General features: G+C 36.3%; 1 protein-coding gene across 4 annotated transcripts in view; it reads right to left on the bottom strand.

Moving 5' to 3' along the window:
• The window catches only part of LOC149812032 (Clathrin adaptor complex small chain family protein), a 66588-nt gene extending 42225 nt beyond the window's left edge, over positions 1-24363 (bottom strand). Inside the window, exons 1-2 of one of the 4 annotated variants that reach the window (XM_089993440.1) lie at positions 24326-24363; positions 24003-24075 (exon numbers count right to left, since the gene is read on the bottom strand). In XM_089993440.1, the coding sequence (XP_089849566.1) occupies positions 24003-24071 (69 nt within the window). In that variant the 5' untranslated portion in view covers positions 24072-24075; positions 24326-24363. Of the gene's footprint in view, positions 1-24002; positions 24076-24236 lie in introns of those variants that run through there. The other 3 variants (XM_089993439.1, XM_089993441.1, XM_089993442.1) reach the window with 3 other exon arrangements.
• Between the last annotated feature and the right edge of the window lie 203 nt (positions 24364-24566).

The raw sequence follows: 24566 nt of genomic DNA, 5'->3' as shown, positions 1-24566 counted from the left end.
TTACTTGCCCAAGTTTCCAGTCGCATATGGAATTATTCCAAGAGAGGGGTTACATGTAGGGTTTGAGCTGTAATGAAATGAAGATCTTCCACAAAAGCACAAATGCTTACAACAAGAGTCTATCAAAGACACCTTAATCACAACCCATGAAAGGGCACAAATGAGAGAACTCAAGAAGAAAATAACAAAATTATTTCATTCACATAAAATGCTTAAAAAGCATTGGTACAATGAGAGGGGAGTTACCCTTATTTACTATGTCACATGGGTGCGGGTGCGGGGGTGCGGCAATATATATATATATATATATATATATATATATATATATATATATATATATATATATATATATATATATATATATATATATATATATATATATATATATATATATATATATATAATTTTTAAGTTTTATCAGTTAACAACATTAACACTAATGAAATAAAAAACAATTATCACAATATCATCAAATCAATTCATCATCATGGATGCAATAAATCAAATTAACAATCTACAATTCTATTCTACATCATAAAAACCAACACCCACAATTATAAAAACAATCAAACAAGTAAAGCAGAAAAAAAGTAAATTATATAGTATACTAACAAAAGAAACAAAAAATGCATAATTACATACCAAAAGTATATCTTACGCAACGTATATGACGATGAGGTAATGGATCCTAATAATTTTCTTCTTCATTATCAAATGCATCGTAAGAAGACTGGGCTCAGATACATCAATGTTTGTAATGTTGAAATCATGCTCTCCCTCTAAGTCACACTCTTTTGGGTTTACATTCCAAAATTTGAATGATCCTTGTCTGCATTACAAACTTAATTTAAAAATGTTAAATACAAGTATATTTAAATAAAAAAAACTAAGAAATAGTTAAATAACTAAGAGAGCAAATTAGTACCTATATTCATCATTGGTTCGCGAAATTAATCGAAGATTTGAATGAACATATATTAAATCCTTTGCACGTTTGTTGGTTAGTTTGTTTCTCTTCATATTGTGGATTTGAGAATATGTGCTCCAATTTTTTTCACAACATGATAAACTAACAGGCTGGGATAGCAATCTCAATGCAAGAAGTTAGAGAAGAGGTGTTTCTTATCCAAATGTTGACCACCATGTAATAGGATCTATATTATCCTCATTTCTAGTGAGTAATGTTTGTCTATAAAATCTTGAAGATGCAAATTTTCCAAACTCTTGTGTGACTTGATTTAGAATATATGATTCTGGATAAAGTCTTGTCATACACATATTTCTATGCCTTGATAGCTCTGAGTCTAAATTTGAAGGGACACGACCAATACCACTTTTCTGCCACTTTTTTTGCATAATATTTTGGATTAAGAGAATGCGTCATGCAATGCAAATGAGTGTTGCTCTTATCCCATCTTCTGACTAAAATTGAATGAATATGGTTAAAAAATTCTGAATCATCCAATGCAGGATTTTTTCCTTCATGCTTGAAAACTACAACTTGTATTTTTCAATCATATTATCCCACATTTCATAAACTTTGTGAAGCATGGGCTCATCCTTATCAACTTCTCTCAACATTTCCCAAATAGGTTGAGTAAATTAAAGGAAATATACGACATTGTCCCAAAACTCATCACCAACAATAAATTTCTTAATTTCTTGAGCCTTGACATCATCATCAACATGATAGAATATCCAATTTTCATCAGTCACCATGCTAACCAAAGCATTCTTCATTTTTTTAATCCTCTTCACCATCACAATGATGGACGCAAAACGTGTTTAATCGACCTTCAACAATTTCAGATCAGAATGCCTATTAAATATAGCATTAGCATGATGATGGTTGACAACAAAATTCTTAATGCTTTTGACATTTTTTTTCTAATTCTTCAATCTATGAATATAGAGCATATGTTGGTGAATTTTCTTCTTCCTTGGTATTGCAGATGCTCTTGAGGGTCAAATTCAAGTTGTGTGCTATACAGGGAGTCCAAAAAATATAAGGATACTCACTCTCCAAACTCAATGTTGCACTTTTACAAACTGGAGCATTGTCTGTGATGATTTGTACTACTTTCTGATCACCTACTTCTTTTATTACTTCTATAAACAACCCCTTCAAATACTCAACATTTTTATATTCCCCCGATGCATCAACTGTTTTCAAGAATACTGGGCCACTAAGCGAAGAAGCAATGAAATTGATTAGTGGACGCCTTTGAATATCTATCCACCCATCAGAAACAATGGAAACTCTATTTTTCTCTCATGAATATTTTTTAATTTCTAGCAATCTCTCAACATTTGCCCTCTCTTCTGCAAGAAGTGTGGTTCGTATTTTTTCTGAGCTCGAAGGTACATAGTCACTTAAATTACAATTTGCCAAAGAAGTAACTAAATCCTTCCACTAAAGATTTCTAGTTGCATTTAATGGAAGTGAACTAAAATAAAAATACATCGATACTTTTTTATCGATCTCCTCCCTTCCATATGTATTTAATGATGCTTATATCGTTCCACTTCCTCTACCTTCTACATTCACTTTTCTTTTCTTTTTAGCATCTTCTTGATGGCTTAAAAATGACACACTAATTGCACAAGAATCACTCACCATCTTCCTCTTCTCATATTCTTCATGTATTTTCTTGTATTGTTTTCGCATTGTTGCATCAACTCTTCTGCATCCTGAAATGCCATGCCCTGCTACTTTAACAAATGAGTCTTTATTCTTGTGTAAGACCCAACAAAATCTCTTTAATAGAGCTTGCATCAAAATCTCTTGTTTTCACCACCTCCTTCTCTAGTTTTTGCAAGTTTATCTACATGTACCCATAGTGGCCCCACATCATCACTCTCACTGCAACTATCAGCAACACTAACAGCAGAACTCACATGTGGGGATGAGGATGACGTAAGTCCTTTCCCTTTATCCGTCATTTTTGTCCTGAAAACACAAAAAAAAATTATATTAAAATCAATTATGCACACAATCAAGATTTATAATATTGAGTGCAAAGTCAATAACATATACAATAAGTTCTAAAAAATATAGTAGTAGTATGTATAAATAAATACCGAAAGGTACAAGAAATTTAATGCATACATGGGTCATCAAGCATTAAAGCCATGAACCTAGATTCAGTCACCTAAGATAGATAAATTTAATTTTATAATTTCCATCATATCCAATTCATTCAGTTGAATCTCAGTTTTTCTTCATAAAAGTACACTTTGCAGCAAGCAATACTTCAGTGTTTTGGTAAATGCAATTGGTTCTTGTTTATTGTGTTTAGAACAAGTTAAAAAGTTTATAGCATCGTTGCAAGTTACTTTCATTATTGTCTCGTTAACTATCTGTATACGTAAGTGGAGGAAGAGTACTTCGGTGCCTTTATATAAGAATAAGGGTGATATATAAGATTGCACAAACTATCGTGGTATAAAACTCATGAGTCATACTATGAAACATAAGGAGAGGGTGATTGAGTCTAGGTTGAGGAAGGTTGTCATGATATCAGAGAATCAATTTGGTTTTATGCCTGGAAGATCAACTATGAAAGCTATATATCTTCTTAGACAACTTATTGAGAGAAATAGAGAGAGGAACAAAGATTTGCATATGGTTTTTATTGATTTGGAGAAGGCATACGATAGAGTACCTAGGGACGTTCTCTGGTGGACAATGATGAAGAAAGGTGTTTCTCTCAAGTACATTAGTATAATTAAGGATATATATGAAGGAGTAGTAACCAATGTCCGCACTTATGGAGGGGTGACAACCAATTTTCCTATAACGATTGGGTTACATCAAGGATCTGCTTTAAGCCCTTTCCTATTTGCTATAGTGATGGATGAGCTTACGAGATCAATTCAAGAAAATGTGTCGTGGTGTATGTTGTTTGTTGATGATATTGTTTTGATTGAGTCTAGAGCTGAGGTTAATGCTAAGTTAGAATTATGGAGACAGACATTGGAAGCAAGAGGTTTAGTTGAGTAAGAGTAAGACAGAATATATGGAATGTCGGTTTAGTAAGCAACGAAGTAATGATGGGATTGTAGTGAAGCTTGGTGAGCAAGAAATACTGGTGGATGATTGTTTCAAATATTTGGGATCTATCATTCAAAAGTATGGAGAAATTGATGGAGATGTAAATCATAGGATAAAGGTTGGTGGATGAAATGGAAAAGTGCAATTGGAGTGTTGTGTGATCGTAGAATGCCATTACGGTTGAAGGGAAAGTTTTATAGGACGACTATTAGGCCAGCTTTACTATATGGTACGGAATGTTGGGCTACCAAGAGACATCATATTCAAAAAATGAGTGTAGCTGAGATGTGTATGCTTAGATGGATGTGTGGAAATACAATAAAAGATAAGATTCGGAACGAGGAGATATGTAAGAAGGTAGGCGTTGCACCTATTGAAAATAAGATGAGAGAGAATCGTTTACGGTGGTTTGGACATATTCGGTGAAGGCCTAATGATGCTCCAGTTAGAAGGATGGAGAAATGGGAAAATATATTAATTAAAAGAGGTCGGGGTAAGCCTAGGAAGACTTGGATGGAGATGATAGAAAAGGATATGAATGCTTTGAACCTCACCGAGGACATGGCATTGGATAGAAATGATTGGAGGAGAAGGATTCACGTGGAAGACCCAGAATGATTTTCTTTGTTGGTTCATATCGCCGACCCCAATTGTTTTGGGATGAAGGCGTAGTTGTTGTTTTTTGTTGTAACTATCTGTATACATAAAGAACTGAATTCAGAGCAAGAAAGGGTCATTATGAATTTGCAAAAATAATTATTCAAATGAGTGAATACCATGAAAAATTGAGAAATTCCCAAATTTCAAGGCAATATGCAAAGGTAATGTAAAACCAAAAATGCATTAGTCTTAAGAAAAAAATCCCTATCAGAATTACTATTCATTGATTTTATGTTTTTCTTCGAAGAGGAAAAATAGAAAAAGGGAAATGAAAAATCAAGTGGATAAATAAAAGAGTAAAAGCAATGAGACAATGTGTTCTGACACCATTTTGATGGCAATAGATGAACCATCCTTAGAAGCTCAGTGAAGCTAAGCTCTAACTCGTGCTTTATATGAGAAGAAGTGGAGAACTGTGAATTTTTTTTTCAGTTAGGTGAATGTGCAAATGTAATGCATTATCATTTCATTTTTTTCCAATTCTTGTGTAGATCCAACAGAGTGTTAAAGTACTACTACCGCTTGCAAAAGAGAGTACAGGACGTAGAGAAATTTTCAGAGAACTGTCAAAAAGACCCTCTCCGACTCAAGAGTCTGAGAGGAGAGGAGAGGGAGTCTGAGAGGAGAGGAGGAGAGCAGAGGGAGTCGGAGAGGAGAGAGAGTACCTAAGGAGGAGAGGTCCGACGGAGCGGTCAGCGTCGGGGTTCGACAAAGAGGTCGATCAGCTTTGGCTTATGGAGGAGAGGTCGGGAGGAGAGGAAGAAAGGATTAGGGCAAAAAAAACATGCCCTAATCCTCCTCTTCACAACCCTTTTCATCGAGCGATTTTTTTTTAAGTCTAAAAACTGGACAAAAATGACCATGAGTGCATTGACTGCACCCAAGGTTGGGTTGACTGCACCAGGTGCCGCACGCGCACCTGCATCGTGTCGCATCGACGCGGGTGCGCGGGTGCAACACCTGGTTGGCCGAATCCCTGTTACTTAGCTTATTTATATACATAGGAGAGAAAAGCCTTTAGGAGGCTCCAAAAGAGTCGTTGGAGTTAGTCCAACGGCTCTATTTGTAGCCGTTGGACTAGCTCCAACAGTTATTCAAACTAGTCGACATAAAATATTGACTAGTTTGAGTATAGTTCAAAAGGAACTAGACAACCTAAAAATAAAAAAGATAAAAAAAAAAAGAAAAAATAATAATGTATAAATATACATGTATTATATATAATTATACATGTATGTATATACACTTTTTAACACTCCCGCACAAATTTATTGTACAATGAGCAAAAGTTTGTTTAAGAGGATATGAAATCTAGGAACAGCGAGAGGTTTGGTGAAGAAATCTGCTAATTGATATTCTGATATAACATAAAGCAGATCAATGATTTCACATAAATACTCCTCTCTGATATAGTGACAATCCATTTCGATATGTTTGGTGCATTCATGAAATGTTCAGTTGTTAGCAATGTAGATCGTACTCTTGTTGTCATATCACGTGTGTGAGGCTTTTGTCACTTCAACTCACATGTCAACCAACAATCTTCTGAGTCAGATTACCTCCATTGTTGCTGTGGCCATGGCTCAGTATTCTGCTTCGGTTGACGAAAGAAGGATCTTTTGTTGCTTCTTGCACTGCCATGAAATTAACGATTCACCTAAGAAAACACAAAAACCAGTGGTTGAGTGCATGTTATTAGGATCACCTTCCTAGTCAGCATCAGTATAAGCAATTAAATCTAATGAAGATGAAGCAAACAAGAAGAGGCCTCGTGAAAGAAAAGACTTGATGTATTTAATAATACGCAAAACTTTTTTCATGTGAACAGAAGTGGGAGCGTGCTGAAATTGACTAGTTGTGTGTACAACGTGTGTTATATCAGGTCTAGTAATGGAGAGATAGAAAAGTGCTCCAATAAGCTATCTGTAAGGAGTGGGATCTTCAAGAGGTTCTCCATCATCAATGTGCTTCGGTTGATGAAAAAGAGATCTTTTGTTGCTTCTTGCACCGCCACGAAATCAATGATTCACTTAAGAAAACACAAAAACCAGTGGTTGAGTGCCTATTATTAGGATCACCTCCCTAGTCAGCATCAGTATAAGCAATTAAATCTAATGAAGATGAAGCAGACAAAAAGAGGCCTCGTGAAAGGAAAGACTTAATGTATCTAATAATACGCAAAACTTTTTTCTTGTGAACAGAAGTGGAAGCGTGCTGAAATTGACTAGCTGTGTGTACAACGTGTGCTATATCAGGTCTAATAACGGAGAGATAGGAAAGTGCTCCAATAAGCTATTTGTAAGGAGTGGGATCTTCAAGAGGTTCTCTATCATCAATACACATTTTGGTGTTGACAACTTATAGAGTATCCATTTTCTTATCATGTGTAATTCTGAACCTAGAAACAATATCAAAAGCAAGCTTAAATTGAGATACTAAATAACTTCGAGGGGAATAAGCAAACTTCAATTCCTAAAAAATATCTCAATAAACCGAAATCAGTCATTTCAAAATGATTTTTAAGAAGCTTTTTAATGTTTTCAACTCCCTGTTTGTCTCCTTCAGTGATAATCATGTCATCTACGTAAAAAAGAAGAAGAAGAATCCTTGCATCAGAAATCTTAACAAACAAAACAATGTCAGTCAGGCAAGTTCTGAATCCAATATCGAGCATAACATGACTAAACCTGTTATACCAGGCTTTTGGTGCATGTTTAAGACCATAAAGAACTTTTTTTAAATGAAGAGACTTACCCTTAGGAATAGTTATATCAGGTGGTGCTTCCATATATACTTCTTCAACTAGGTTTCTAGTGAGAAAAATATTTTTGACATCCACTTGAAATATAGACAGTTTTATAACAGAGGATAAGGCTATTAAGGTCCTAACTATGGTTATCCTGGCAACTGGAGCAAAATTTTCTTCGTAATCTATGACACTCTTGAGAATATCCTTTGGCCACTAATCGGGTCTTATATCTTTCAAGAGTTTCATCACTCTTGGTTTTAATCTTATACTCACCTACATGACTAAACCTGTTATACCAGGCTTTTGGTGCCTATTTAAGACCATAAAGAACTTTTTTTAAATGAAGAGACTTACCCTTAGGAATACTTATATCAGGTGGTGCTTCTATATATACTTCTTCAACTAGGTTTCTATTGAGAAAAATATTTTTGACATCCACTTGAAATATAAACAGTTTTCTAACAGAGGATAAGGCTATTAAAGTCCTAACTATGGTTATCCTGGCAACTGAAGCAAATTTTTCTTCGTAATCTATGACACTCTTAAGAATATCCTTTGGCCACTAATCGGGTCTTATATCTTTCAAGAGTTTCATCACTCTTGGTTTTAATCTTATAAACTCACCTACAACCTATAGGTTTCTTTTCCTTGTGGAATATCTTAAATATTTCAAGTGTTAGCTTTTTCTAAGGCTTCTAATTTTGTCCTCATGGTTTCTACCCATTCAATATGTTATTTGGCTTGAGTATAGGATGAAGGTTCTATATACGACTGTATTAATGCAATGAATGCCTTATACGTGGGAGAAAAAGATTCGTAAGACACGAATTAGCAGGGAGGTTTAGAGACTCTAGATGGCCTTCGGGTTTATACTTCTGAATATTTTTTCAGTGCACATGGAAGATTGGATTCCCTTCGTCTAGAGTATTGTAAACAATTGGCGTCCCTATGGGTTTGCTCTTCATTAATTACATTATGTTCTGTATCCTATGTCACATAGGTGCGGGTGCGGGTCCGGATGCGGATGCGGCACTTTAAAAAAACTTGGGTGCGGGGGTGCAAGGAGGGTATATATATAATTTTTAACAATTTTAAGTTAACACTGCATGTATGTGTGTGCATTTATGTATTTATATACATAATATATATATATAACTAGACTTGGTTAGGGTTAACCGAATCTACTTTTCGACAAAAATGGACCTCAGTGTGGTTGAGTTCACCTGACACAAAGGAAGTTGTGTCCAAGTTTCTCACCCGCATGGGTGCGAGTGCGACGCAGGTGCGGTGCCCTGTTAGAAGAGTCTGTGTTACATAGTTTGTATCTATAATATCTTGACTATCATCAAGGTCACATTCATAGTCACAACTATCAAACTTCGAAATCAAATCTACCAAAAAAAGTCGATTTGATATCTTCCTTCATATTCTTCCTTTGTCAAATCTCTACCAAAAAAAGGGTAAAAGGCATTTTCTATCAGATCACGTTAGATCTAATTTTATCCTCTTGAAAACTTTTCTTTTCTCTCTTCCTAATCAAATTTGTTTTTCTCCTATCTCAATCTTCTCGTTTCTTGTTTCTCAAACCTTTTTCTTTTCCTTTTCTTTATTGCATCTTGTTCTTGAGTTTTCTCTCCTTCATAACTCACGTTGTAACGACCCCAGTGTTATTAAAAACGCGCCTCAAGGTGCAAAAAGCGCGCCTCGCCTCAAGGTGAGGGCCTTTGTGCCTTGAGGCGCTGGTATAAAGCGTAAAAGCCTTGAGGCGTACGCCTCAGGGCGAAATGCGCCTCAATGTGAGGCGTATGTGCCTCTTTTTGTTGGTCAAATGGGGGTCATAGCCCCCATTTGACCAAAAAATAGATATTATTAAATCAGGGCCCCGACCCTAATTAGGGTCAGGGGCCCTAATTTCTCATTTTGTTTCAGTCTGTCTCTCGTCTCTGGCCGTCTCTCGCTCATCTCTCTCTCTCTATCGCATGCAGTCCCTCACTCGCCTCTCTCTCACAATCCCTCACTTGTCTCCCACTTCTCGTCTCGGTGTCTCCCACGATCCCATTTTTGATGCCGCTTATGACCTGATGATGCTCAAGGACACCAAGAATCCGGCTGTCATGGATTTTCCGGCGACTATGCATACTGTTAAAAGAGGAATGTTCTTAGACAGCATTTCCGGATGTAGACCAGGGTTACCGGAAGCGCCTAGCTAAAAGGGGAAGCGCGCTTCAGAAGCGCGAAACCTCGCGCTTCCGAAGCGTGGGTGGAAGCGTCCCCCTTTTTTGGGAAGCGCGTTTCCCTTTAATGGGGGACGTGTTTCCCTTTAATGGGGGACGCGCTTCCCTTTAATGGGAAGCACGCTTCCCATCACGCTTCCCCCACGCTTCCCCTGTTTTTTTCAATTTTTTGTATTTTTTATTTTTTATTTTTCGCTTCCCCCTCGCTTCCGAGACGCTTCCTAGGTCGCTTCCGAGACACTTCCCGAATCGCTCCTAAGTGGTCCCACGCTTCCCTGCTTCCTAAAATTTTGAAAGTGCCTCGCTTCCCGCTCCTGCTTCCCGTATCGCTTCCCGCTCCCGCTTCCTCAACTGGCAACCATGATGTAGACTACTTATCTATCTATTATCCAATGGAGCATATAGCATTGACTATCGAGTGATGAACTATTTTCATTTGATGAATGCTCATATAGAGAGATACTTACATTTTTTAATATGCATTTTGTTGTTAATGTTAATTTTTTATTGAATAAATGCTCATATTTTATTTCTTAGATACTTACATAGATCAAGTTGTTGCATTAATGTTACTTTTACATGTAAATCTTATATTTTTCCGTATTTATTTGAGATTTTTTATTTCTTGTTGGTTGTTGCTTCATCAATAAACCATTTCTTATTTATTTATAATTTTAGATAGTTTTTATAATTTTTTTAAGTTTAAAAAAAAATTTGAAGCTTACGCTTTGCGCCTCGAGGCTTACGCCTCGCCTCAGATTTTGGTGTACGCCTCAACGCTTTTCACAACACTGAACGACCCCAACTCATATCCGTGAAAAAGTGGCAAAATTTCTTTTTTTTTTTAAATCAGCACCCAGCCGACTGGGTCGGCTGGGCCTGGCAGGGTACCACACAGCCCAGGTTGGGCCTGTGTACCACCTGCCAGGGCCTGGCAGTCAATCGAGTATCACTCGGCTGGCTGCCTGCCAGCCCAAACCAAAAATAAGTTTTTTTTTTTCACCTCCTGCCAGCCAGCATATCTGGCTAGGCCTGGCAGGTACGTCAGGCACCGGCAGCCCAGCCGAATCCAGTCAACCTAGCAAAAACCAGTATAATGATACGAAAAAAAAATTTAATATGACTAAATCCGAATATGCTTGCAAATGATTCAGTTATGTAGGCACATACAGATTTGTATCTCAAACGTGCAGGCATAAGCATGTACATATTCAGTTATACACAGTTTCGTAAATCAAGAAACATGCATATGCAGCCCTTTCATTTAGATATGCGTTTGCAAACATATTATTTACAAGTATACATGCATATTCTTATTTTCACATTCATATATCACATAATACCAATATGCACCAATACGTGCTATTCCAATCATGCACAAAAAATCAAAACAAACTTTCTGTTTCACCCGACCATAAACATAAACAGAATTTTTTTCTAACTATGCAGATTTCATTGAATCTCTTTTTTTTTCAAAACTTCAGTCACAAGATCTGGACCAGATCTGCGCATGTTAAATACATGGCAGATCGGTCCAGCTCCATAGCTTTATGGCATATTGAAAATATATATACATATATAAAAACCTATATATATATATATATATATATATCAAAAAGGAGAAAACATTAATCTCAACTGTGAATCTAGAGTAAATATTCAGATTTACTCTTTTCTCATGGGTTCTTGCTAAAATCTTGCATGGAATACAAATATGTGATCTTTTTCTCGAAAGGCTCGTACCTTACACAAAGATCAAAAGAAGAACACTAATAGATGGTTGAAAAAGACTGATGATTGAAGAAGGTAGCATTCTTCTTCTTCTTCCTATTCCTCTCTTTTTCTCTCTTTCTCTCTTTTTCCTTCTCCTTCTCTTTTTTTTTATCTTTTTATAGGGCTCTAGGTGAGGGACGCCCACCCTTCTCCAGCCCCTTCTAGATGGGCTTTTGAAACTCTCAAAGTTGACTTTTTTTGAAAGTTTTAATTCATTTAGACTCTATGTTTCTCAAACCTTCTTAGATGCTTCTAGGTGTGTTTAAGGGCTCTACTAAGAGTCCTAAGCAAATGTCAAATTAAATTTTCGGAATTAAATTAAATTAATTATTTAATTATTTAATTATTTAATAATAAATAATTTTTCATAAGCTTTCAAAAATTACCAAATTAACTTAGGAGGCTTCTTAACATTAATTAACTCCAATTTAAAGGTTTTAAATTAATTTAAAGTTAGAAAAATTGTTGGGCATGGATTTGGATTTTGATCTGAATCTGGATCTAAGATCCAAATCCATCTCAAAAATCCAAATGGGTCTTGAGCTGGATCAATACCAGATTAATATGGGCCTTGGATAGAGTCTAGATCCATATTAATTTGGATCAAATCCATCAGATCCGGTCTGATCCAAATCCGGATCCGAACCGACAAACTGCTCATTTTTCGAAAAAATACGATTTTTGGGTCAACCGTAGCTCTAATCTCGAAAAATAAAATATCGTTACGGTCAAAATTTTGAGATGCATCCAACAATATATAACTTGAATTTTGCTTCTGAAATTCGCCCGAAAATAACCCGAATTTCGCTTGAATTTAAAGGTCAAAAATAAAAAAATTTCTCACATTTTAAGTGGCTCGTTTAGGCCTTGACAATGAGACCTGGGTCAAGCCGAAACTCCAAAGCATCGGCCTAAAATCGAGAATCTACCGATTTTTCTTCTATACTTAGCCAAATTTTTGAAAATCTCAAATTTAACTAAGTGTGAAAATATGTGATATTACACACGTCAGACCAGATCTGACGTAATTCTGGTTTTCGCCATCACGTCAGATCAGATCTGACTTGTACTTTTAAAAAAAAACAAGACCGATAGTATTAAATATATGCATATAGACTTTATATTTTATACGTATATGTCATTGGTTCTTGGCCTCTTCTACGCATCAATATTACCAGATTATTCTTTGATTCCTTTCTGATTTACCGTATCCAAAAAAAAGACCAGAAAAATCCTTCATGCAGAGCGGAGTCTATTTGTTCTGTTAGTCAATTATTTATTCCTTTTATCACTCCTTTCTTTTCTTTCTTTTATTCTTCCAATGGTCGCAATCAATGCTTCCTTTCTCAGACACCTAGTCATTGAGAAACTTGATTCTTCCAATTTCACTACCTGGAAGAAACAAATCATCCCTTTCCTCTGCAGCCATGATCTGATAGGGCACCTTAATGGGTCAATTTCGGTACCCATGGAGTTCGTTCTCAAAACAATCTCAAAGAAAGATAAAAGTGCAGGGAAAGCCTCCAAAGACATGGTCAAAAATCCAAATTTTATTTTGTGGCACAGGAATGATCAGTCAACGGTAGCTTTCATAACGACCACTCTTTCCCGTGAAGTTCTTCTTCACATTCTATCTGAAATTCCAGCAAAAGAGTTATGGGATACTTTGCATAAATGGTATGAAGAAATTTCTACTCCCAGGATTTATCTGTTGAAGGCAGAATTCGAAATCTAAAAATGAGAAATTCTCATATTGTTGAATATCTCAACAAGATCAAGGTTTTGGTGGATCAGCTTGCAGCCATAGGCTCTCTATTGTCAGATGAGGATATATGCTCAAAAACTGTTAGAGGCCTTGGGCAGGAATATAATATGTTTATCACGGTTTATACTAGTATAGTTTCTCGCGCACCTTTTGATCGATTGCGCACTATGTTGGAACATGAACGATTGCGCACTATGTTGGAACATGAAGCAATGTTTAACATATCATATCATCTGGGTCCCACAAGGATGAAGTGAGTCATAATGTAATGGTTGCAACACATACTTTTAACACCTCTCAAAGAAGAGGACACGGTCGTGGATGAAATTCTAGTGGTCGTGGGAGCCATCAACATGCATTTTTCATCTTCAGCGAGACCCTATTCAGGCACTCCCTCACAAGGCTAGTTTATAGACTCAGGGGTTGCACACCACGTAACGAGAGATCCAGGTAAACTCTCTTATGTTGAGCCTTATCATGATAATGAGAGTGTGATTATGGGAGATGGAAAACACCACCACATTACTCACATAGGTACCGTTGTTGTAATATCACATATTTTGGTGCTTAGTCATTTTATAATTTTGTCAAAATTTTGGCCAAGTCTTGGAGAAAAATCATTTGAGGCTCTGTTTTTAGACTGATGACTTTGAGTCTGGGCTTGGACCAGGTCCAATCGACAAGGTCGTAACGATCCAATAGAAACGAGATAGAGAGTTTTAATTTTGACCTTTAAATTCGAGCGAAATTTGAGTTATTTTCAGGCGAAATTCAGAATTTGATATTTGTGTAATATGTCGTTGGATGCGTCTTGAAATTCTGAGCGCAACGATATTTTATTTTCTTCGATTCGGGTTATAGTTGATCCAAAAATCGTGTTTTTTCAAAAAATTAAGCAGTTTGTCGAACTGGATCTGAAGTTGGATCGGATTGGATCCAAGGTATATGATCCGAATTATTATGGATTTGGATCTTATTCAAGACCTACTTTAATCTGGATTTAATCCATATCTTGATCCATTTTCATTTTAGGTATGGGTTTGGATTGATCTGAATCCAAATCCAAGCCCAATGTTTTTTTTCTCTAGCTTTTAATTCAATAAAAACCTTTAACTTGGAGTTTAATAAGGTTGAGAAGCCTTCTAGGTTAATTTGGTTATTTTTGGGAGACTTTAGATAATTTTTAATTAATTAATTAATTAATTAATTAAATTATGTTAATTTCGAATTTTATTTTAGGGCTGAGTAGGACTCCTTAAAAGAGTCATTATTCTTACTTAAGAGAGAGTTTTAAAAGAATTGGAAAGTTAAAAAATACCAAATGTGGAAAAGTCAACTTTTTGAAGAGTTTGAAAAAAAAATTGGAAACAAGATGGAGAGAGAGTTCCATTTTTTTTGGAAACTCTCTTAGAGAGGGCTGGAGAAGGGGGGGCGTCACCCCCTCTCACTCTCTTTATTTAAAACAAAAAAAAAGAAAGAAGGGAAAGAAAAAGAAAGGGGGGAAGAGGAGAGGGAGAGAGAGAGAGAGGAAAAGAAGGGGGAAGAGAGGAAAGAGAGGAAGGAGGAAGAAGAAGGATCTTCTTCTCCCATCATCAACTCCTTTCCACCATAGTTTTCTTTGATTCTCTCTTATTCAAGCACAAGGTACGGGTCCCTTCTTTTGAAATAAGTGAGAAATCGATTACCGATTTGATTCTCATGCTATACCATGGTGTAAACCATGGTAGAAGAGTAGATCTATGGGGTCATTCTAAAATACACGGAAGAGAATCCATGGATCCTCTTCCATGTATGCGTTTTTTATTCTTTTTATCCTTTCAAAACTAAAATTTTTGTACATAGTTATGTTTAGGTTAAAACAGAATTTATTTCATGATAAGAGATAGTTTATTTATGTGTTTGCATATGAAAGCCTTGGTGTATGCATGTATGGTTCAGAAAACGTGTAAGTAAAAGCATGCTGGTACAAATCTAATATTGTTTAATACATGTTTTTCATTCGTATAATCAGGTACATTGCATGCATAGGTTTTAAAAAAAAAGGGTAGTAAATCGGGCCATTAGAGGACCCATAAAATCCTTTTTTGGGGGACCTCACAGTCTGGCCGAACCAGGGCCAGACCTGTCACTGTTTCGACAGGTCTACCAGGCCCGGCTGGACTGTGTCCAGCAGGCCTGGCAGGGCCTGCCGAGCCTCAGGGCTCACCCGAGTGGCTCGGCTGAGCCGGCCCAGTTAAAAACAACACAAAAAAAAATTTGTTTTTAAAACTGCTGAGCTCCAACCGACCTACAGTCGGTTGGGCTGCGTGACTGACCCAGCCGACATGGCTGCGTGCCAGACCCAGTCGGCTGGGTCATGTATAAAAAAAATGTATATATCTGGGTGTTGGATTCTTGTTTTACAAAATTTTTTATCATGTGTTGTATGTTATTTCCAAAGAGAAGCATTACACGTTCTGTGATGTATACACTTGGGGGAAAAAATGTTATGCATTTAGGTGTATGTGGTTACAGTGCATTGACAGTTACATATGCACTTGATAAAAAGAATAGGCATTGATGTTCATTTCAATGAGAAACAGTTCATTAACAGTATGTGCATTGAGCGCATTGAGATGTGTATATTCATTTCAAAAAGAAACAGTGCACTCATAGTCATGTAAGCATTGATAAAAATATGCAGTGATGTATGCGTTATTCCAAAGTGAAACTGTGCATTTACAGTTATGTAAGTATTGATAAAACATGCATTTGAATGTGTACATGTCGTTCCAAAGAGAAACAGTGCATCGACGGTTATGTATACACGTGATAAAAATATGCAATTAAGTGAGATCATGCATTGTTGTGCATATGCAAAGTTAATGAGAGCATGCACTGATATGTATATGCTAATTTATTAATATCATGTAATTGACATAAACATAGAATCTGCAGTTACATGAATATGTACACTCAACGAAAACATGCAATTGACTTGAATATGTGCATCACATGAAAGCATCCACGTGTCACTATCATATGAACTGAATATAAACATGCTTCTAAATATTCTTGTTTTTGGTGCATAGTTGAAATTCGCATATATGAATGTGCATTTAGAAGACGTTATTTCATATATGACATGTTATGGTTTTTGCATACGGTGCATCGATGATCAAAATGAATCACCATGAGTATGGTGGGCCTCGAGCTTTAATTGCTCCTTCTTTATTTAATTTACATGCATTGCAAAAATCACATTAATGTTATAGCACTGTATTGCAATGTTCTATGCTTTTCCGCGGGCGGAGGTCCCGTGATGGTTCTCGCAGGGGAATATGTAAGTTTTTGCCCTTGTTTGCATGCTGAATTGCAAATTAAAGAAATGGGATAATAGCAATCAAATAAGAATAAAAGAACAGTGCAATATCCGTTCTGAGATCTTTCGTCGAAAGAATGAGAATCTTAGAGTTTCAGTTTTGAGAGACCACGAGGATACAAAAACTCTGTGTGTTTTATTTACTACCCTTAAACCCGATATTGAAGTTATTTCTCATGGTCACGGTTTTAGGGAGAGTCCACCACTTTACTTGAGGCTGGTGTATAGACACAGTTGTTGTTTTGGTATATCAAGAAAGTGACACTATTGGATGTGGATGTCCTTAGTGTCCCGACATTAGATGTAGAGGTTTAATGTTCCGAAGGTGATTCGATCGAGGGCTAAGTTTGGAACCCAGTAATAAAATACAACTTGTGTGTTAAGTTACCCTGAGAACCCTACTTGACCTTGAAAAATTTTACCCGTTTGGTGTATCCGCGGGCAACGGTAATTAAAAAGAGAAACTTAAATTGTATCATTTGATAGAGACATGTATATGAAAAGAACACTATAATGAAAGATAATAATTTACTTATGCATTGCACTGAAGTTATGCATATTCCTGCTATGCATTAAGTTATGCATATTTGTTTGTTCCCTTAATTGTTATATGTTGGTACTTGATGGATGCATGATGTTGTTCTCTAATACACGTTAAATGATTGTATTACTTAAATCGTGATCTCTGCTATTTATTAAATGTTCTCTCATGCTTAATAATGGTTATTTATTGCATAAATGTTTAATTGAATTATGAATTTGTCATAATTGTATCCCTCTAAAATATTGCATGAATTCTTATATGTATTCTTTATGCTCATTTATTTCATTAGAGGGATTCGTACGCAGAATTCCACGGATTTCTGACACCCTACTTTTGTTGTTTTTCATAGTCTCAGGGGATCAGTGAAGCGACTCGCTTCTGGGAGAGCTACGAGTGTTTCACGTTTGCTAGATTGCTTCACAAATGGACAGCGTGGCTCTATTTTTCTTTACTTTTCATTTACCTTTAATCGTTTATGCACTCTGAATTTCCTTATGCAATTGTCTCGAGACTATCATTGTTTATTCAATAAAAGTTTGGTTTTGTTCGGTATGGATGATAAATGCAAGATCTTTTGTGGTTGGTTGTTTTATCCAATTGGGAGTGGAACCGTAAAGGCCTCGGGTCTCTGAGAATATTTTCGCAATGGTTTAAAAAAAAAATCTGCATTTTCAAGGGGTATGAGTTGGGGTCGTTACAACTGTTATTCTTACTAGTAAAGAGTCTCCTTCTTTGTCCAATACATTTCTTGTGCCCAATATTCAGAAAAATCTTATATATGTTTCTCAACTTTGTCGTGATATTAATTCTTATGTTTCATTTTCTTCGTCTTTCATTTTTGTAAAGGGCATTCATAGGAATCAGACACTCGTTTAGGGAAGAAGGTGTGAAAACTTATATGTCATGAATGAAGCTCTACAGTTTTTTCCATCGTTAACGAGTCATTCGTTCTATGCGTCATCGTCAAGTCTAATAGTCCACATGCAAGTTAATGTTTGGCATCGTAGATTAGGTCATTGCAATTTGAGTTTTCTTGATATTTTATGTAATAAAGGTTTGATTGATGTTCGAAGAAGAAATTTTTCTTCTTGTGTTATTTGTTGTATTTGTAAAGTCATGAACTTTCATTCTCAAGATCTAATAAAGGAACTTCTTTTCCTTTTAAGTTGATTCATTTTGATGTTTGGAGACGTTCCCTGGTTGTGTCCTTATCCAAATCCAAGTACTATATGATTTTCGTAAACGATTTTACTCGTTTCACTTGGATATATTTTCTAAAATTCAAAGACCAAGCCTTAAATGTCTTTCGTAGATTCGAATTGTATGTTGAAACTCAATTTTCTCGAAAAATCTTAACCTTGCAGAGTGATGGTGGTGGTGAGTTAATATTCACTCAATTCACACAATTTTTGCTTGATAACGGCATTCAACGTGAGTTGAGTTGTCCAAGGATCTTCCAACAAAATGGTGTGGCGGAACGGAAACATCGTCATATTGTAGAGACCGCCTTGATTATGATGTATGATGCTAACCTCAAGCCCTACCTATGATCGAAGACCTTTCCCACAACAGTTTATTTGATAAATAGAATGCCTCTATCCAATCTTGGAGGTGAGTCATCCTATTTTTTTGTTGTACGGATTATTCCTTAATTATTCTTGGTTACGTGCGTATGGATGTCGATACTTTGTCCATATTGATGGCTCGATGCGAAATAAATTATTTCCCAGAGCAACCATGTGTCAATTTATTGGGTATCTCCCGTCATTTTTTAATGAAGATGTTTGTGGGGCTGCATCATCCGAAATCACCAGTAGTCACCAGTAGTTCGCTGCATTCCTTTTGGCCATCATCCATGCAACAAACTCAGCATGCTTTTATTGATAAAGTTGTTGATGATAATACTCAGCCAACACATGAACAGCAGCCACATTTTCAATTTTTTAAACAGGTTTACAACATAAAAGGTGGACAGCAACCTGAAAAATATAGCAAATCAACTACCAAACCCGTTCAGCCTACTACTTCCATTGTTGATCAGACTGTAGATCCTCCCTCATTAGTTGAGGGCATCACCTCCAATCAGCCTACTAGCAGTTTCTCATTTCAACCATCAAATAATGTAGCAGGCGTTGGTTCCGTTCAGCAACAACCTCACCCTACTCGCATGTCCAGCAGGATTCGGCATCCTCCTGATAAATGGGCAGGTATATGTTGTATCACTTGATGATTTTCAAGAGCCCTAGTTCTTTGTTGAAGCTAGTCGTCATTCACGATAGATGAATGCTATGAAAGAAGAAATAGCAGTCCATCATGAGTGAAATACATGGAAAATAGTTCCTCGACCAACAAATAAAAACGTGGTAGGCTATCATTGGGTGTACAAAATTAAACGCAAATTTGATGGTAGCAGCGAGCGTTTTATAGTCAGATTAGTAGCTAAAGGATATACTCAGTAACACGGACTCGATTTTGATAAAACCTTTAGTCCAGTTGTTCGCATGGGAATGATTCATATTGTTTTGTCTCTCATCGTATCTAATGGATGAGATTTATTCCAATTAGATGTTATTCCTTCATGGTGATTTGTGTGAAGAAGTATATATGGAGCATCCACATGGCTATCCCGAGAGAGACGCTCAAGACATTGTTCTCAGACTGAAAAAGGCTATATATGGCTTAAAACATGCTTCACGGGCATGGTTTGATACATTCAGCAATGTTGTTCGTTCTCTTGGTTTTTAGCAGTCATTGTGATTACTCCTTGTTTGTGCATCATGACAAATATGCGATCACAATCGTCTTGGTTTATGCGGATGATATAGTCACCACAGGCAGCAGTCATGCAAAGATTAGTCAGCTGAAATTCATTCTTCATAGTAGATTTCACATGAAAGATTTGGACCCTCTTCAATTCTTCTTGGGTGTGAAGGTGGATCAACAATCAGACCATCTTATTCTTTTGCAGCAAAAGTATGCTAGAAACATACTACATCGCAGTAAAATGCTGACATGCAAACATGTACTCACTCCCATGGCTGCTCCAACTCAGTTAGGTCATAGTCTTTTGGATGATGCTGACTTTCCCAAACCTGAAAAATACTGAAGCATTGTTGGTGCCCTACAATACCTTACCTTCACACGTCCAAATTTGGCTTTTTCAATGAATCAAGTTTCTCAATGTATGCATAAACCTCATATGCGTCATATGGAAGCGGTGAAGAGGATTCTTAGATATATTAGACCTTCTTCAGTGAGTCCTCATGTCTCCATTAAGGTTCTAGCCTATTCTGATGCAGATTGGGTTTATGATCCTCTCACAAGGCGTTCGGTGACTGGTTATGGTGTTTATTTGGGAACACACCGGGTCTTTTGAACTAGTCGAAAACAACAAACAGTTGCCCGCTTAAGTACAAAGGCAGAATATTGGGCTATGGCAGCTATTACTGCAGAAGTTGCATGGGTTAAACAAGTATTGTTCAGCTTGCATCAGGATATATCCAACTCTTTGCTCTATTGTGATAATAGAAGTGTGGTAGCTATCTCTACTAATCCAGTTTAGCATGATAAGATGAAACGTGTAGAGATTAATCAACATTTTGTTCGAGAAAAGGTCGAAGCCAAAGAAATTCATCCAGTCTTTATTCAAGAGGACCAGGTGGTTCGGGAAAAGGTTAAAAATAAAAACTAAAATAAAAGTGATTGTTTAAATTTCATGATTTTTTAGCGTAAGAATTAATTTTTAACAAAATCTAAAATGATAATTGCCAATTTAGAGAAAGCACATGGAAGTGAGTGAGAAGCGTGAGAGAAAACACATAAAAACATGAAAAATAGAGAGAAAACATATAAGAAGAATATATGAAGCGTGTGGAAAGCATAGGATAATAGAGATTCCCATCTAGTTTCGGGAGCGAGGAGTATTGCGTTTCCAAAGCGAGTTTCCAGGAAGCGGGCTTCCCACCTATGTAAGAAGCTTCCAGTAACTCTAGTTCTAATATTTTTGGTGCCCCAATTGGGCCCTTTCATTTGGTCCCTTTTAGCTTTTGCAATTCTTAACCTTCTTTTCATGCAAGGGCCATATGCATGTGGGCTATTGCCTTGATAGTATATGTTTTAAGAATACTTATTTTATGTTCTTCCTTATAGCTTATTTGTTTTGAATCTTATTTCAAATTGAATAGTTTAATGTTGGCAATTAGGATGATGTTTCAATACGCATTATGATTTTATGAACATACGAAGCTGAAGGAAAAAGCCAAAAAGTCAAAACTTGAATTGAGATAGAGCCATAACATACTTTTTTGGTTTGGAAGACAAGTCAACTTATATTCTTAGTTTGACAATAAAGTAATATTCCTAAAGACGTCTGGAGGGATTTTGATGGCCGTAATTGCTTTTATCTACTTCAGGAATACTTTAGTAGAGAATACATTTTTTATTTGTTGCAATGGTAGTAAACATTGATCTTGGCAGCCATAGATGCTATATGTCATTTGTTCTCATTTTTAGGATCTCATCAAGGTTGATATTATTTCAATGTATTTGGTGAACGTGTTGATTAACATACTAATCCCCATAGTTTTTCTATGCAATTTATATATATATGGCCCCCCTTATATAAATTTTCTAGTTTCGCAACTGTATGCAGGACCCTGTGATGGGGGATGTTGAAGGGCATAAACACTAATTTTTCGCTGCTCACTTTGAGACCAACTTTGGCTTCGAAGTCGTGGACAATGGAGATGAAACTCTCGATGGATTTTCTTTTGTCTCTAATAAAGAAGAGGGCGTCATAGACGAAGGAGTGATCCAAAGGAAGCCATGCACTCTGCAAGGTATAATGTCCTTTTGTGCTTCACTAAATAGGTGACAGAAGAACCTCTCCATCACTAGTAAGAACAGATAGGGAGATAAGGGGTCCCCTTGTTTGATGCTCCGACTAGCATTGAATTGATTCTCGGGTTCTCTATTGATAAGCATTGAAAAGGAACGAGAATAAATGCCCAGCATGATAAGCTCAATCCATTCATCAGGAAATCCAAAGAACTTGAGAGAGTTCTCAATAAACCGCCAATTAATGCGTCATACACCTTTATAAGGTTAGTTTTGAATATGACTACCTTTTTCTTGCTATTGGACATCGAGTCCACCAGATTGTGAGCTATAAGAATGTTGTCCGGAGTAGTACACCTTTGGAGGAAGGCCCTTTGATTGTGGGAGATGATCCTTTGAAGAGGAACTCTCATAAGGTTCACCATGATGGCAGTGATAACTAAGTGTTTGATATTAACTAAGGAATCCCTTGTTACTTTCTTCTACGAAAGTACATATTTTGTGCAAGAGCATTATACTATAAAAGAATTTATGTGATCAACTAATTCCTAGTATTTTGGCATATAAGAAATTGGATAGCCAATTGATTCAAATCAGAAGCTATGAGCTAAGAAGGATAAAAAATCAAGAATGTAAAAGGGGTATCAAACCTTGGTGGCATAGCTCACTTACCTAATCATGAATAGAACAAATATCATCCATGCAACAAATGAGCCATGTCAACTCACAATGAATTAAAACGTTGAAATGAATCCTTTATGCTAATCATGGACATTGCAATCTGGAAATAAACATAGATTAAAGAGGCCAAGTTGTTAATTTTGTTCAGAATACTACAACTTTGAAGAGGCCAGGTTGCTTGTTTGATAGAGCAAAAGCTAAATGTTATATCTCAATTAAGTGTCAAGCTAAGTATAGGACTATGACATATGCGACTTTTTTTTAATGTGTATCATTAGTGTGTAATGCTTTGTATGACTTGTATTTTCACAACAATGTTGCCACCTAGATAGCTTTTGAACTAGTTCACATGAAAAGACCAAGCACATCATTTGATTCATGAAAAGGTTACAAATTTTATGGCTGGATCCAAGGTGAAGCAAACAACCACCCTTGAATCCCCTCAAACTAAGGATTTTGAAATTTTTAAAAAGCCTCAAATTTTTACGTTTTTTAATCTGATCTACCCTCCTTATATTCAAAATCTGAAGTTCTCTAGTCTAAGGATTTGAGATCCACGAATCTCAAATCAGTGGTGGATGCACCAAAGTGAAACGAATTGTGTAACCAAGTATGATTGCATGCTCTATCATGCTTTTTCTCACCCCTCATTTTTTATCTCCTAATTTTGTATGCCATCTATGCCAAAAGCTTTGATAAACATATTCAACATCAATTCTCATTAGTTATTAGTAGTTTGTTAAAGATTCAAAATTCTAAAATCTAAACTATATTTAGCCCTATCTAAAATTTACCGATACTTGGTAAAGCAACCAAATGCTCCGAATTGAATTTCTTCAACAATGCATATTAAGATGAATATGTCATTCTGAAAGGATGGAATGTCAGATGATGCATATTTAGATATAAAAAAGTAAAACATAAAAAAGGAACACCTACAACACAAGCGCATGAATAACATCTCACGAGTTTCTTCTAAATTGCTAGCAATTCTGCACATCCCCTAACATTTTTGAAATATCACATCAGTGCCTTCGATTACTAAGCACAAGCAAGAGCGTCCTATACACAAAACGATCCATCTTTCCTCACATTCATAATCGACACAATGAATTTGCGTTAGAAATCATTGGTACGCACCAAATATTAGGTACCACCATGGAAATTATGTATTACAATGAGTTAAATCCTCGTTAGAAATAATGATACATTGCCAACAATCATTAGAAGTGAACAAAAGACACCACCGTGACGAATGAATGATTTATATGCAGAAATAATGATAAATCCTTAGACTGATGGAAGAGAAAGGTGTTAATACGAAAGAGCTGGGGGAAGGAGCGACCTGGAACTCGTAGAATTTGGCAAGACGAGGCTTTCCCTGCGTGTTCATCACCAACACCGCTCGAATCATGGTCCTGGGCGTATCCAACACAAACCACAATTAAAAAAACGCAATAATGTCATGAGAATGCCAAATGGCTAACAAATAAACAATGCACAGGCACAAATAAATCGAAAGGAAAACTAGCAATCACGTCAAAAAGAGGAGGGTCCGTGGGAAGAAAAGTTACGACACCTCCAAATCGAGAGAGAAATCCTCCCAATGATTTAAAATCTGAATCAGAAAATTACAAAGCAAGAAACCCAAATTTATGCACAACCTACAAGAAAATATAACGCCCAAAACAGGAGAGAGCTTGTGCTCGTCGCGGAGAGAGAGAGATGAGAAATTTATAAAACGCAACTTATAATATTGGATATTCACAAAAGAGCCGCTTATTGTTGACTGCTTTTGCAACTGATGTTTAGGTTCTATGTTTGGTCCTAAACTAGTCAAAGAAAAACAAAGAATTTAGCTAAACTGCAAAATTATGACTGAAACTAGAATGTGCATGTATATCTCTGT

The sequence above is a fragment of the Nuphar pumila genome, chromosome 17, assembly GCF_984573655.1.
Source record: "Nuphar pumila chromosome 17, dmNupPumi1.hap1.1, whole genome shotgun sequence".
NCBI classification, from domain to species: Eukaryota; Viridiplantae; Streptophyta; class Magnoliopsida; order Nymphaeales; family Nymphaeaceae; genus Nuphar; species Nuphar pumila.
Note: the sequence above shows the minus strand (reverse complement) of the source record. Positions and strands in the feature narration are given on the sequence as shown.